This window comes from Cynocephalus volans, chromosome 4 (assembly GCF_027409185.1).
Source record: "Cynocephalus volans isolate mCynVol1 chromosome 4, mCynVol1.pri, whole genome shotgun sequence".
NCBI classification, from domain to species: Eukaryota; Metazoa; Chordata; class Mammalia; order Dermoptera; family Cynocephalidae; genus Cynocephalus; species Cynocephalus volans.
In genome coordinates this window covers 135,851,802-135,868,502 of record NC_084463.1, presented here as the reverse complement: position 1 = coordinate 135,868,502, position 16,701 = coordinate 135,851,802, and the positions used below count along the sequence as shown (strand labels likewise).

General features: G+C 40.8%; 1 protein-coding gene across 1 annotated transcript; it reads right to left on the bottom strand.

Annotated features, from left to right (window-relative positions):
- Positions 1-3,090: 3,090 nt before the first annotated feature.
- On the bottom strand, positions 3,091-6,222 carry LOC134375689 (V(D)J recombination-activating protein 1). Its single transcript, XM_063094349.1, has one exon. It carries the CDS (start codon positions 6,220-6,222, stop codon positions 3,091-3,093), a length of 3,132 nt encoding a protein of 1,043 aa, XP_062950419.1.
- Between the last annotated feature and the right edge of the window lie 10,479 nt (positions 6,223-16,701).

Here is a 16,701-nt window from a genome sequence, read left to right as displayed (position 1 = left end):
GAGAAAAAAAGTAAAATGGACACCAAGTATCTACTCTTATTTAAAATATCTTCACATTGAAAGAATAGACCATCTGTCATACAATCACTGAAGACACACTTATATCAGCAACCGAAAATCACTTGAATCCAAATGAAGGTTTGTTCTCCCAACCACCACTAGCACTTACAAATCCTGCTTCCTAGCTATGTGGAATTTGAATTCTATTTGATGTAATGCAAGACCCATACTCCCAACCAAAAAAATATTTATCTTCATCTAAATTTTGTGAAAACAAATTGAGGCAAAACTAAATTCCATTTCACCTGGAAGGAAAAGGGATCTTTTCCTCCTGCTCTCACTTCTCAGTACATGTTTATTAATCCCAAGGCTCTTTTTGACCTCACCAACCATTCATCAATTTTCACTAGCCATTATCACCGGTCTCTGCAGTATACCTTAGTGGGTTGGCAGGAAAACTTGTAGAATCGGGTTTCACAGGAGAAAAATGCATTGCACTTCTGAAGTCCCAGTCTATCCTTCAAAAAAAATGCTCCATTCAGTGTGGTGAATTTCCCCGGAGTGTGTGACTTCATTTGCAAAGGGCATTGTTGGGCCGAGCCCGTGGCGCACTTGGTAGAGTGCTGCGCTGGGAGCGCGGCGACGCTCCCACCGCGGGTTCGGATCCTATATAGGACTGACCGGTGCACTCACTGGCTGAGTGCCGGTCACGAAAAAACGGCAAAGGGCATTGTTAAAAATGAAACTTGAGCATAAACCCAGGGTCGAGGATATTGCAATCTCAACAATGAGAGCAAAAAACAACCATAGGCAGCATTTCTACATCTTGAAATTCCTGTGGCCAGATGTTGCTGAGGCTTATCAAAATGTGATCTGATTAAGGGACTTGAGAGAAGGTTGTACTATAAATCATGCTCTTGGTCACATGCATTCAAAATAGTTTCTACAATACTGGAAAAGGAGAATTTAATATTAGGAAGTATTTACAGTGCCACCAATCAAGTAACAAGAAGAAATGGGGGAAAATATCTACAAACCAGCACCAGCATGCTTCAGGAGGAGGATAATTATGTAAATTTTGCTGTTTATTAGTGCAGAGACATACCGTAAGGATTAAGTGGAACGCAGAGAAGAGGTGGTTTAAAAGACCATTAGCTTCCAGAATGCAAAACTAATAGTTTTCAAGAAAAAAATAATATTAAAATATGTATGTGTATTTGATAACTAAATTACAATGTCTTTGACATTCTGCATATAAAAAGCAAGGAAAACTGCTGCATTTTTTAATGGAAAATACTGAGTTCAATCCCTGTAAAAGCACCAACTGCATACCATCTAGGATAATGTCACTGATGCACATTTGACAACTAAATTGCAAAGCTCTTTGATATACTGTGTATGAAGAGTGGTAATTATGGCCAATAAAATCAAAGGAAGAAAAAAACTAATTAACACTAACATATCATTATGACTCACTAGCATATAAAATCCCATGTCTGCTCTAAATTGCCAGCAACTGGCAAATCCCAAATTCCTAAGGGTGCAGACTAGTTTTCAAATAACTGGAACCACCAGAGGTTTTAGGGGCTCTTTGGAGCTTTAGCATTACTATCTTCTATCAAAAAGTCCAAAACACACAAATAACTTAAAAACTCACCCACTCCTGCCCCCCCAAAATTTAATCCCAAGGTTATGAACTGTAGTGATTAGTTGTGAATACTACACAAATTCTTATGCTACCTTATAAACAAAGACAGTGATTAATTTCTATGCTAAAAAAAACCATGAAATTTGGAAACAAAAGGCCTGCATTCACATTCTAGATCAGGTATTTATTATCCCTGTAACTTTGGGCAAAACATTTAACCCTCCATCGATGGGGATAATAACAATGCCCACCCCACAGAGATGTTGTGAGGCAAACTGAATGCGAAACATTCCAAATGTGGCAAAACAAACAAACAAAACACCCACTGTACAAATGCTAACTCTTCCACTGTACTAGGAGTACTCTCCATTTAAACTTAGCAGGTGGGAAAAGTACAAAGTTATCCTGCTACAAAATTCTGAATACACTGAAAGTAAACTGATCATAATAGAATAACACATTGAAGAGAGGAGGACTCTACAAAATCTGGATTTAGTAAAATTGACCCAGGTTTCAAAATTTTCAGCAAGACATTAAATCTACTTTTAGACAGTGAGAAAACCCAGATTTTTTAAAGCCTCTGTGGCCTTCGGGTTGGATGGAAAAGCATTTGGAAACTCTAAATTACTTGAAATTAAAAAGTAAAAATGAAGAATCATACTTGGCTACACTAGCTAAGTAGGCATATATTGTCAGAAGATTTAATAACTAACTTCAATACTGAAAAATCTATGACAGCAGATGATTTCCTAAACTCTGATGGTTACAACAGATATACCACTGAAACCTAGAAAAAGACTGATTTTCCAAAAAATTTTCTTGATGTAGGATATTTCTGCATAAACGTACCAAATAAGAAAATGCATTGAGAGCACTTTGTAAAGGTCACCGTGCCATACAAATGTAACATATTATTAGAAAAGTCCAAAAAGCTCTTTTGAACCTTGTAAAATAAGCCAAAATATGTGAAAGTTATAAAATAAAGAATGATGCAAAAATGAAATAGAAAACATTTATATCTCAATACAAAATATAATAAATCAAGGGGAAAAATGAAAACCACAAGACAAATTCCTTTCCTGGTCTCACTGGCTGTTCTTTGACAGCCTTGGCTTTGAATTTCACGTCACTCATTCAGTCACGCACACACACAGATCTTTGTTCATCTCTGGTCCCCTGCAGTTACTGCTGTTCTGAGTTACTGAGCTTTCAAATAACTGATTTTTCCTGTTGCTTTTCTGAACTCACTGAACAGCTCCAGCAATCAGCTCATGGCTATTCATTCCTGACATGGTTTCAGCATCTGCATCCTCTCACTCCAACCTAACATCTCTTGGGTGGTGAAGCCCCACACACAGTAGTGAAGGGTGCTAGGAGAAGACCTCAATACAACCCAGGGGAAAACTCATTTGCAAAAACCAACTCATAAGCAATTTCCCTACTTAAAATTCCATTGAATCTTGGGTTTCCAGAGAGTCCTCTATGCCTAATGGGTCCCCTAAGCTTGTCTGAGAGTTCACGGTAAACCCAGAGTTTTTTAAGGCATTATGAGCATTCATAAACTTTTGGAGATATTTGGAGGTATACAACCAGTGGTGTTTCAAGACATCTTCCATTTCATAGCACTTGGACTGCCTGGCATTCATTTTCCGGAAGCGCCTGAACAGTTTGTTGCCAGATTCATTTCCTTCACTTGCCCACGCCCCAATAGAGCCATCCCTCTCGATAATTTCAGGGACGTGTGCCAGGGTTTTGTGAAAATAATTGGTGATTTTGCCCTCATATCTATACTTGAACTTGGTAGAGAGGAGCTCAGCAAAACGCTGTGAATTGAAACTGTACTGGCAGAGAGATTCTGGGCACTCTTTTGCAGGGCATGATGATCGCCATACAGGCTTCATCTTCAGGTAAAGGTCCATCAGCTCTCTGAGAGCTTCGTGCCTCTCCTCAGAAGGAATTAACTCGCAAACAGCATCAACAGTCTCTTTGGTCATGAGCTTCCTGGCAAAGTTGCCATTCATCCTCATGATTGGTTTTAGGTTCATCTTCTTCCGGAGATGCTTGTCCAGTGTGGCCTGCCATCTTTTCCTTTCCTCTTTGGAAGCATTGGAATTCTTGTACACCTCCCCTATCTCTAGCTGGAAGATCTTGTAGAACTCAGCCGCATTGCCAATGTCACAATGGAGCGCATCTATGGAAGGGACTGTCTCAATGAAAGGTTTTGCTGAGACCCCTTTCACCCGATCACGAAGTTCTTCCACAGACTCGTGGTACGGGTTGGAACGCCAGACCTCATAGCGTTCCAGGTTCTCAGCATGGCTCCTGGTTATGGAGTGGAAGACAAGATTTTGAGAGGCTTCCAGGCGGGTGGCATCACAAAGAGTACAAATGTAGACTGAGCCAGAAGCCTCAAGGCCTTCCACTTCCCGAACGAGCTTTTCATCATATCCCGTGCCTCTGAAGATGAACTTGAAAGTCCTGAGGATACCTCCCATCTCAAGCATTAATTCACTGCTCTTCATGGCCTCCCTCTCGGCAATGAGAGGGCTCAGGATGGCAGTCAGGGTCTCATGGTCAGACTCATCTGCCAGCATAAGGCACAGTGGCTTGCAACACAGTTCAGAATTAGGCTTGATTTCCTCAAACACCTTCACATTTTGTGAGCCATGCGCTATAGTGATTTTCATGACAGTAAATGAAAAACGAACCGCCTTTTCTGGAACTGCTGGCCCGCTGCCATGCTTCTCACTCACATCTCCCATTCCATCACAAGACTCCTTCACCACTACAGTGAAGGGGCCATTCAGGTAGTCGTCAAGGTCTTGGGATCTCAGGCCTTCCAAGAGCTCTTCTTCCATGTCCATCAAAGCAGACACCAAAGCTGCATCATAACGGAACCTCTTTGCAATGGTACCCACTGGGTAGTCATCCACAGAGGACGACAGTCCAGACAGTCCATCAATAATACCAACATCGGTGCTGGAAGACACGTTCTTCAGAGGTGGCTGCCACTCAAAGGGGTGGTAGCCTGGCAGAAGGACTTTCTCAGCATTCCGTAGAGCATGCAAAGGCTGAAAAATCTGCCTCCCCGTGATGGCTTTCACGGTCCTGTACATCTTGTGGTACTGACTGCAGCTGAGGAATGTGTTGACGCGGATGGCCAAGCAGACAGCTGGCTGCAGGTCAGAGCCCCGTCCCTGCATGATGGCCTCCAGCTCGTCGGCTTGTCTGTGCTCATTCCTCGCCCTCAGCACCAGCAGGAACAAGGTCAGGCACACTGACTTTACATCTCCACCTTCTTCTTTGTCAGCAAATGCCTTGACTTGCATCTTAAGCTCCCTCAGCCGGTGCTTCTGAGCTCTTCGGGTCAATGACAGCAGATGCTGGCGGGGCCGGCCACCTTTATTAATATGCACAAAGGTCTCTTTTGATTCCTTGTGGCTTGAGATGTGGTGATTATATTTTTCCAAGCTGATCTCCTCATTGCACTCTTTTGCTGGGCATTTTATCATCAGGGAATTCAAGATGCTCAGAAAGGACTTCACCGGACTCTCCAGGTCAGTAGGGAAGCATGGATGTTGGCAAGAGGGACAATAGCTGCCCATGACTTTGAGGCATCTGAGAATGCAGATCCTGCAAAATACATGCTTACAGGTGGTCTCCACAGGGTCAGCCAGAATGTGTTCACAAATCTGGCAAGAGATAGATTGCACAAAATGCACTGGGAAATCCACTGTGAGGAGCTTGGTACTAAGATGTATCTTACCACAGCTGGCAATCTTCTTCAAGACTTCCTTGTGGCTGATCCTTGCCTGTGCCCTTCTCTTGCGCTGATGGGTTTGTCTTGCTTGGTCAAGCACAGTTTTGAGTTTTTTGCTGAGGTGCACATTGGGCTGATGGCTCTTCCTCTTGAGTCCCCGATGGGCAGTGTGGCAGATGTCACAGGACGGTGTGTGGGGATGCCACTCCATTGTTGCATACTTTGGGAAGTAAGCCTCACATGGGGCACTGCTAAACTTCCTGTGCATGATGCTCCAGCAGTTATGGCAGAACTCAGTGGGGTGAGTCGAGTCAACATCTGCTTTCACATCGATCCGGAAAACCTTAGCAATGAGGTCTGGCCAGGAAGTGGCTCTCTTTTCCTTCTTACGTAGAAGGACTTGGGTTTTACCATCCACAGGCCCATGGACTGGGTATCTCCTGTTGTGCTCAACAGTTTTAAAAGGATTCCCACAGATGCGGCAGAGATGGCGAAGATTGGCTTGGTGAATAGCTTTGTCTCTTGCTTTCCCATCATCGTGTGACTTCTTGGAAAACTTAGAATGGGAATTTAAGGCTGCTTGAGTCAGGACCGGCTGCTGACCACAAGCCTTGTCCGGGACCGCTGGAGATTGCTCTAGAGAGGGCTTCCCCTCGGGGGAATCCTTCTTTTCCTTTTGAGCTTCTTGAGGTGCCTTTTCAAAGGATCTCACTCTGAACAGCTTAAATTTCCATTCTGAAAATTTAATATGTGGGTGTTGAATTTCATCTGGGGCAGAACTGAGCCCCAGGGTGGGTGGCAAAGGGACAGCCATGGCAGCTGAAGTACCTGGGAACAATGAAAACAAAGTCAGATTAGGAAACCTTCCATATCCAACTGATGTACCTTAGAAGTAATAAAAATTAATACATTCATTCATTCATTCAAAAAGTGATTTGTTAAACTTCCTGTTTTAATATACTATGTTAGGTGCTCATCAGACAACAGACAATAGAGCCATTCCCTGTTCTGATAGTTCTTATGGTCATCTATACCCTGCATCTTAGTATCTTAGTACATACATGACCATATATATGGGATGGGGGGCAGGGGAGAGGTAAAGGCAGTAAATCCTAATCTTGACTGCTGCTACCAAAGTTTCTTTTAAGTCATTCCCTTTAAATTACTGAGATTTTTTTTTCCATTTTATATGCATTATGCATCAGAGATTGATGTTTGTCACAAAAAATATATATACAAACATGTATATATAAAATCTGAATTCCTTCCCACAAAAACCTTACTGTCTCAGAAGACAGAATGTTTGAGTGCTTTGTTTTTGTCTCCCCAAGTTTCCTCGTACACATTAGGTGCTTAGTAGTTATTTGCTGAGTAAATGCAAAGATAAACTGGCTACTAAAACCAAAGAAAAGTAATATTTTCTGCATTGTATTAGCCTAATTGCACTAGATGGACAATATATTTCCAGCTTTTTAAAGCAGTCTTCCAGGAGGTTGGTTGTTTATTTCTTCCAAATGGGTCATAAAGGGATGATAAAGCTACAAACCCAAAGAAACTAATTACTCACTACTTGAAAGGTTGAAGTAAATTTTGAGCTTTATGAATGCAAACTAATAATAAGTATCATGGATAGTAATTATGCTTATAATTTTAATTAGTGAATCCTGTGTAAATTGTAAAGCCATGTCTACATTAGTAACAAAAACCACAGAATTCTCTCAAATTGCAATAAACCATAGTGTACCATGACTTGTACTGAGAATCTGAAGGACTTCTGAGATGAAAAATTCAAGTGGTTTTAGATAAAACTTGCACAGGTTATCCTGAAAGTCACTACTGGTCATGGTCATTAGCTCTATAGTTTGTAATAAAAAGAGGTGGGAGTAATGTTTTTCTTCTGGTAAAAATATTAGCAATTAGGGATGTCAGTAAACCCTCCAATCTGAGTTGTAGTGCAGACATCAGTAGTGATGTAAAAGAAGTCTGACAACACCAGTTGAGTACTCTCTAGACCCAATTAGCCCGATCTTCCCAAAATTCTTTAGTACGCATAATTGGGAAAACAGCAATTATCATCTCATCCACATCTCTCAAATTTGCCTGTGTTAACTCTTTTGACCCATTAGTTATTCAAGCAACATATGTTTTTCCCTCAATAAATTATTCAACCAAATTGATGGGATTTTTTATAGTCATATACTCATGGAGGCGAATGCTCAGATGAACATACTTTGACCAGAGGTGTGATAGGGGGTGGAGGAGAGGTAAAGGCAGCAAATCCTAATCTTGACTGCCGCTACTCAAGTTTCTTTTAAGGCATTTCCTTTAAACTACTGAGATTTGTTCCATCTTGTATGCATTGTGCTTCAGAGATTGATGTTTGTCGTAACAATTAAAAGCAAATTTCCCAGACTTGGTTAAAAGGGAAATTCTGTTAGATTGTTCTTTATGCAGGACAGTATGAGAGTCAAACAGTTCCAAATCATCTCAAAGGTCTCATTAACCTCAAAAAGTACTTCAACTGCAGACCCAACAGACACATCAAATTTGCTTATAGTTCAATTAAGTTCCTAATTCTCTCCTGTGGCAGGTGCTAGGCCTTTCCCTGTCTCTCCTGCCTCAGTGGCTTGAACTGAACCCCAAGGGCCTTTTTCATCCCTTTGGTATTTTATTTCCCAGCCTTTTTCTTAAAGCACTTGTTCTCTGGCATTCCGAGATAATATGTTGAGTAGTTATACAAAAAAAAAAAAAAAAAAAAAAAATGCATGACCATCTCTGGAGCTCATCAAATTCAATACCATCCTTTCACAATGAGTAAGTCAACCACAGGCATGTTGGTAGACCCCCTTGAACTCTTTCCCCTTCCTACACATTTCTCCACTTACTCCCACTGGCCTAAAATATTATGCCAAAATCTACCAAAATACATTTTGAATGCTCCCGTGGAAAGAGTGGCATCACCAAGCAGTTATTAGCCATTAACATCCAAATCAGATGAATTTATTAGATTGTTTTCCAACTCAACTGCTAAAAGTTTATCCAAACCAGAAGCAAGAAGGAAGTGGGAGGGATGTGTTATTCCTCTTGTTTTTAGGGGAGTACACCAAGATGTTAATGGTGGTTATCTGTGGAAGCTATATATGTTTTATATGTTTTATCCTTACCTCTGATTTTTACTCTTTTAAATAAACGTGTATTACTTTTGGAAGAAGACATAACTTTTAAAAACTAGATCTAGTGAGTTTTTTTATCTATTAGATTAGCAAAGATTAAAACCATTGCTAATACTCAGCATTAATAAACTTATGGGAAAATTAAGATATTGTCATACATTCTTGGGAGGAGTACAAATTGGCATAAAAGGTCTAGTGAACAATTTTGCAATGTCTTCCAAAAACTTAAATATATTATCTTTGTTACAATAAATCTCCTTTTAGAAAGTTATTCTATAGAAACATTCCCACAGTTATACCATGGTATTTATATGGAGAGAGAGGAAGACTTGTTTTAAAAATTGTTACTTTGAAAATTGGAAACAATATAATTACCAAAAAAGCATTATGAAACTATGGTCCAGACATACAATGGAAAACCATGCAGAAAATTAGATTTTCTCTACGTATTTATGCACATGTGCAAATTCTGTATGCATCAGTGACATGGAAAGATGTCCACACGAAAAAGCAGAGAACAGAACCACAACAGCAAGTGTAGAAGGACCCTACTTATGCATATATGTTCATATTTGTGTACACATAAAAGTACAGAAATTCTGGAAGGATATGCCCTGAAATCTTAACAGTGTTTAATCTCTGGAAAATAGAATTGTCACTGGGAATAGGATCTCTTTTATTTTTTATTTTATTCATTTTTATATCATTTGAATATTCACATATTATTTTTATTAATTTTGTGATCAATTCATTTTGAATAAACTGTTGTAAAGACTAGATTTGTATGTACCCATAGTTATTTTTTCATATTTCTTTCTAAATTTCTAAATTTCCATCCTTAGCTTATCTTTCTTTTCTGGTAAACATGTAGAAAAAGGATTAAAATATGAACCTGTAGACAACATGGAGTTAGGATTATGAAAAAGTTATCATGTAGTCATTTTTTGACATTCAAAAATATTGCAAAGGCTTGCTCTCCTCTCTTCTAATGAAAAGTCTCAGCAGTAGACCAGCTTCAGAATCTAAAAGACTAAAGGGCTGGTGTTGGCTCAGCCCTGTCCCCACTGGGCACTGCCACCTTGGCATTGCCATCATCTGCCATCACAGCAGTGGGGTCCCTTCCACTACAGGGCATGGATTCATTTTAACAAAGCAGTCTGCAGTGGCTTGGACAGGACAGAAGCTGTAGTTTCTGGTGATATCATTAGGTACTTCAAAGGGGTGGGCTAGAGAACCAGCACCGCCCCCACTCCCACCCAGACACGCCAGTACTCGGCCCACAATCTCCCCTCCAAACATCTCTGACTCGATCAGTACGTGATTTGCAAGTGACCATTGCATACGCAAGTGTGACCCCCATTGTTACACCTGTCCCCCTCATTCATTCATTCACTCCACAAATACCATTGTCTACTATTCAACAAACACCATGCATCAAAAAGTTGACAGCATCAAAAGCCTTTTTAAGTCTCAAGCATTTGCAAAATGACCCTAAGATCCTTGTGCCTTCTCCAAATAACTTTTTGCATGAAGCACTTCAGAAAGAGAAGTGTACATACTGTCACAATCTCTGGTCAGGAATCCTGACTCAAGAACATAACCTCAAAGCAGGATCTCTACCATGGTAATTCTCAAAATAAATATGAATCAGAGTCACTAGCAATTTTGTTTTTAAAAAAAAAAAACAAAATGCTGATCATCAGATCCCAGACAGTGTGATTGTTTATCTGGGATGGGGTCTAGAAATAGTAATTTTTAACAAGTGTTCTAGTGATGCTGATGGGAGTGGCCCACAGGTCACATTTTGAGAAACATTGGTCTCCTACTTAGTCCAACCTAGTTCAGGAAATGCCTGGTAATACTTGGCAGTACCTGGGAAACTATCCATTTCTTCCCACCCTGAAATTTGTTTGCTCCTGATTATTCTTCATGTCTGGACTAAGAGTATTTCTTTCCAACAGTCTCATACCTTTTCTTCTGCCGATTTGTTTGCATGTTCATTTAAGAAGTACCCCTCCAACTGTTCCTCTGCCAACAACATTCATTTACGGTAATTCAGATATTTAGCATCTTTCCTATAAGCTTTTGGTGTCCCTAAAGTTGGCCTCTTCTATCTTTCCTATTTTCACACATTAGAAAAAAAGAAAGAAAAATGATTTAAGCTTCCCTCACTCCCTCCCCTCACCTCCTGCAAGGAAAAAAGCCCAGGTACTTCTGATTCGAAACATAGAAAGGCAATAAATATTTTGGCTCAAGGCATTTAAAGTACAAGTGTTACCTTGCTTGGCAGGCTGCCTGGCCAAAGTGTTGGGAGGTCTGCAATTTGGTGGATATGACTTGATACCAAAGAGAAGGCAAAGTGTGTTCTCTGCTCTCTCCTCGGTCTCTTGGTTCTCAGAGCATACACTGTGTCGTTTATCAGCCTCCACTGTCCTTCCCAGCCTCCCCCACCACAGAAGGCTAACCACAAGTGGTGGCAGCCAATCACAGGCAAGAAGCCCCCAGCTCCAGCTGGCACCTGGCTCTTCAGGAAGCTTAGCTGGGGGTCCTGGGTGTAGAGCCATGCACAGGTGTGTGCTGGAGCACTGGCTGCCAGTTCGCCCCCCAAGAATATCTGGATTGGAAATGACCTTGCCAATATAAGATCTGGCTTCTACCAGAGTTCTATAGCTTTGTACCTCAGTTTCCATTCCACATCTGTAAAATGGAAATACTGGTGGTGTATTCCTTAGTCAATGAAATATATAGTGAGAGTTACAAAAGAAAAATACTTGGAACAGTGCATGCCTCTTTGTAAATGCTCATCAGATATTAGCACTACTATAATTTTTTTGATGTTATTTCAAATAGTATCCAAACAATCCCAGAACACTTTAACTGCACAAATCTCAGTCAGGGAAGGTTGATGCTCCTTGTAACTACCGTAAGTCTAAACATCACCAGGGTTTTGAATTCAATAGATCCAGATTTAAATCTTGGATCACGCCTTTGATTCAGTATTAAACTTTATGAGCCTCAATCTCATCATCTAGAATCTAGGACTGATGATATTAGTCCCTGTTATTAACAGCAATAGGCCAGGCTTCTGAGTGCTTTACATATCATTTAATTCTTACAACAATAGTATACTTTTGATATTATCTCTAAAGAGAACCAACAGATATTCAGAGCAATGGTGTAACTTACCTGTGGTCACACAGATACTAAATAGTGAAGGTGGGGTGTGATTCCAAAGCCCATGTTCTTAATCACTCCACTGTACCATAAAAGGAGAATAGTAAAAGCTTCTGCTTAGTGTGAGGGTGATTCAGGAATGAATAGGTTTATACGTAGCACAGTCTCTGCTTCAAATCACCTTCATATTTCTTAGACGAGTTTTATCCCCAAAGTACTTCGGTGTTCAGCTAATGTGGGAGGGATTGCCTGTCTCACTTCAGCTTCAGCAAAAACTTCCAAGAAGGCAGGTGCAAGGATTTTCCTGTTCTGTGCTGCCTTCATTAAACACTCCTCCTATATCCCTACTGTTTTGCACTTGGACCTGTCCAACCACACAACAGACCTGTGCACAGCCACAGCCCCCGTGCACTAAACAAAGGACAGGGCAGAAACAATTACAGTAATACTGTGGAGAGAAGGAACTGGCCTGTGGCTTCTTGAAGCTTCAGTGTGTTTCTGCCCAAGGGCATGGCTCCTTCTCCTTTTTGGGGAGACATTGTGAGACTGGGCAGGTGAGAGCTGAGAATTTCCTGAAGATAGTGTTCATGTTCAAATAGCAGGAAGCAGGGCCCCCAGGACTCAGCTTTATAGCCTTGATGTCCCTCATTCAGTGGGGTCAGGTGGAAAGGAGTCACAACATGACGTACATGGAAGAAGGTGCCATTTCCATCCATCCTCCCACTGTTCAAAACCCTGTGTCTCCACCGGACTCACAGAAAAGAAAAGAAAGGATCAGATGTTCATGCTTCAACTTGAAGGAAAAGGAAAACAATAATACCTCACAGAACCAGGTAAAGTAGCAAGTCCAGGCTTCCAAGGATTGGGCTTCAGTTCTATAGGTTCCCTTAAAGTTACGTGAAGCTATAGTGATGGACCGTTCAGTTTGCTCTGGACCTTTTTGGCTTCAGCGTTGAAAATCTAAAGCAAACAGTGGTCATTAGTCACCCTTCAGCTCTAAACCAGAATTGAGAAATTTCTCTGCACTCAAAAATTCATAAATGAAATCTTCAATTTTGGGGAAGTTAGCTGGTCAAATAAACTCATCAAAAAAAAAAAAAAAAAAAAAAAAACATGCACCAGGCCATTGAGGGGCAAGGATGGGAAGGTCAGACCAGATAATGGGAGAGCTTTCTCAGCTTTCTCACCATATTTACCATAGATTTCTGTATTGCTTGTTATTTATTACTTTTATACATATAAAAAAACACAAGATTTACAAATAAAAATATTGTTAATGCATTTAAAATGAGACAAAATAAAAGATTGGGTGTATATGAAGATACAGTCTTCTAATTGTTTTGTTTTATAAAAATCCGGATTTGTATACACCACATTCTTCAAAGGCTCCCGCATTTCACCCTCATGAAAGCTTTATTCTCTCATCCATACTGAAATCGCATCTCTACTACTTGTCTCCTGCTAAGAGCTAGCCCTCCATTGGCTCATCTGCTGAGAGGTGAACCCTTGTCCTTTTGCCTAGACACTAAAATTCCATCCACTATATCTTTTCCAAGTGACAAAACCCACCTGGAGCACACCTTATTTTCCATCAAAAAATAGCAAAGTCAGAGCTGCCTGGGATTCCACGTTGTTCTAAGCAAATTAAAAATGAGACACTGCTGACAGGTGTTGGCCAAATATTGCAGGAGGCAGAGAATGAAAAGAGCAAACCAGATCCTGAAGACGTGATGCCAGTTTCCAGGCTTGAGCACACCCTCCCAGCTGAGTGATTAGCTGTAGTTAATCCTGGAAGGGCGCACAGGCCCATCACTGGCTCAGCTCCTCCAGGCATGTACTCCCTGCTGCCCTGCCTTTCACCTGCCTCTCCATCCAAGCCCCTACATTTACTCCCCTTGGCTCCCCAAAGGCCCTTTTAAGAGACCTTTTCAAATTCAATTTCTTCCCAGATAGCAATGAGCTCCAGAAGCTGATATCAATCAAAACCTACTCCTGCAGCCATCATCTGGGTGTGTAAACACTGCCTTTTGCACTGTTATCATAATCCAGCAGATGCTGTTTACCGACATTGTGATTACATATATAAGCATGTATCTATATATCTCCTACTAGCAAAACTCTTGTCTTCTAATATAGCCAAACTGAAAGCTAGAGCTAGAAGGGAACTTGGAAGTTATGTGGCCCAAAGGATGCATTTTATAGGTGAGAAACAGTCCCTGAAGGGCAAAGTGTTCTGTTCAATGTCACAGGAGGGAATTAGTAGTAGAAACAGCTTTACAAACCTGGTCTCCCGGGTCTCAGGATAAGATTCTTTCCAGTACACTGAAAAGGGACTGTCCCTCGCTCTCCCGCCCCCATTGCCTTCTTTCCTCTCTCAGCCTAGAAAGGAACTCAAGTTGGCAACAGAACAGAGACCTTAACAGGTCATTGCTAAATTAGAGCCTTAGGTGATCATGCAAACTTGCCATGCGGCAGTGGCGGTGGAGAGCCAGCGTCTCTCCACACGCTCGTTTCTCCCCGACTTTCCCAGTCTTAAAATTGCTTTCTAATTAACTCAATGTGGATTATCCCTGTTAGTAAGTTTTCTAATGCGTTATTAATTGCTCAAAACGTCAGCTGTAGCTCATTCCCCACACATTCAGGAGTGTCGAAGCAGGCTTTCTGAGGTTAGCTATGCTGTTTTCTGAACAGCTAGTGCCACCATGTGGGCAAAACGTCTACATCCTTGAGTTACCCAGAAAAGCCACCAGAAAGAGTGTCAAGAAGTTACTGAATCCATGAACTGCTTCTCTTCTCTTCTCTTCTCTCCTTCCTTTATCCCAATCTCTATCCTCCCTGCCCGTCCCCTTCACCATGGCCTACCTCCGTAGGAATCCCCTGTAATTCCTATAGACTAGGAAACAGCACTAAAAACTTAAAAGGGCAAAGTAACTTGCCTGAGAGCCCACATCTAGTTAACTCCAGTATTCCACTAAAGTCAAGGGACCAACATGGAACTCCAGTTTCATTGTCTTACTAATCCTGACTGGTCCCAGAAAAGCTATAATAAATGCCTTCTCTTCATTCCTCAAACAAATGAAGGTATGAGGACCATGTCTTCATGAGGGGACTTGGGGAACTGAGAAGTGATGGCTGGTGTACAAGACTCTACTAGATATCCTTTCTAATTTGGAGACATCTGTTTCATTTCCAAACTCAATCACAGAAAGCATTCCTTTACCTCTTCATCCTATTTAGCTCAATAGGCTCTGTATTAGTCTGTTTTGTGTTGCTATAACAGAAATACTTGAGACTGGGTAATTTATAAAGAGCAGAGTTTTATTTGGCTTACGATTCTGGGACAGCTGCATCTGGCACAAGCCTCAGTCTCCTTCTACTCATGGCAGAAAGCAGCAGGCAACTGGCAGGTATAAGCAGATCACATGGCAAGAGAGGAAACAAGAGAGAGAGAGGGGAGGTGCCAGGGTCCTATAAACAACCAGCTCTGTGGGAACTAATACAGTGAGAACTCATTCATTAATCCCGCCTTCCCCAGGGAGAGCATTAATCCATTCATGAGGGACCCATCCCCATGACTCAGTTTCCAACACTGCCACATTGGGGATCAAATTTCCACATGAGTTTTGGAGGGGACAACATATCCGAACTCCATCAGGGTCTAAGAAGGAGTTTAAACATCGATACAGGATGAATTTGATCTAAATTTCTCAGGGCTAATATTTAGGTTTGGGGAATGAGCTTTCTCAAGTCTAAGTTTTTAATAAATTTCAATTAGAAACTATATTCTCTTTCAACTTATGAATAGTGGTTCTAGAGGTAGATGGAAAAGAGGAATCAACTTCTGATTATTTTTGTGCAAATTTTTGCCATTGAATTGTTTGTAACATGTTTCTCAAAAGAGAGTTTACAATTTACTATGTGATTTAAGTGTTTTTCTTGTTATAAATTTTTCCTGGAACATTCCTCCCACTGAGAGCACAATTTCCAAATGCAGATAAATCTCACTTTGCCATTATCATTAGAGTAAATAGATAAGTTTGTATTTTTATTTCTATATCTGGGGATGGCCACTAGTAGTAATATTTTATTTATTTCATTATCTAAGCTTTTATAAAGACCCATCCAGATTGTACTGACTGTATGTCAGCTTCAAAAAGTAACTTTGCTTTGTGCCAAATAAGGGGAGACTAGTTGAGTTGAACTTTAGTGGAGATTTGCAGTTTTTTGTCCTGCTCTCAAGAAGAACTTACATTCATTCTCCTCGGACCTCCCTCAACCTTTGCAATCTTTCCAATGTTTTGCACACACACACACACACACACACACACACACACACACACACACACATTAATCACCAATCATAACAAAAATCTATGATTGTCTTTAATTAACATGGATTACATGTATTACACCAGAAAAAAAAAAAAATGTTCTCAGCAATGTGACAGGATAATATGAATAGTCCTTAGGCCTCCTAAGCCTCTTGATAGCTTCTCTGTAGCTCATTGGCCACAACCATTATGTGGACTATGTGTAAGATACCAGGGGTCAACTTCAGGTTCAGTGGCCTTTTGGCCACCTGGACTCATAACCCCCTTTCTCCACCAAGGGTATTTCTCCTTGGTAAGGATCAATAGCAATATAGTATAGTGTTAAAATAATTTATGGTTAATTCCTGTTGACCTGAAGGTAGGTATTACAAGCTGAATTGTATCCTCCCAAAATTCATATGTCAAAGCCCTAATCCACAATACCTCAGAATGTGATTGTATCTGAAGAAAGGGCCTTGTTTTAATCAGAGTTTTCCAGAGAAACACAACTATAAATAAGACAGATGCAGAGAGAGAGAAATGCATTATGAGAATTAGCTCATGCAATTATGGATGCCAGGGAATCCCATGATCTGCCATCAGCAAGATTAAGAACCAGGAAATCCAGTGGTGTAA

Excerpts from the sequence above, each read along its gene's own strand:
- LOC134375689 (XM_063094349.1), bottom strand. The coding sequence starts at position 6,222 with ATGGCTGTCCCTTTGCCACCCACCCTGGGGCTCAGTTCTGCCCCAGAT.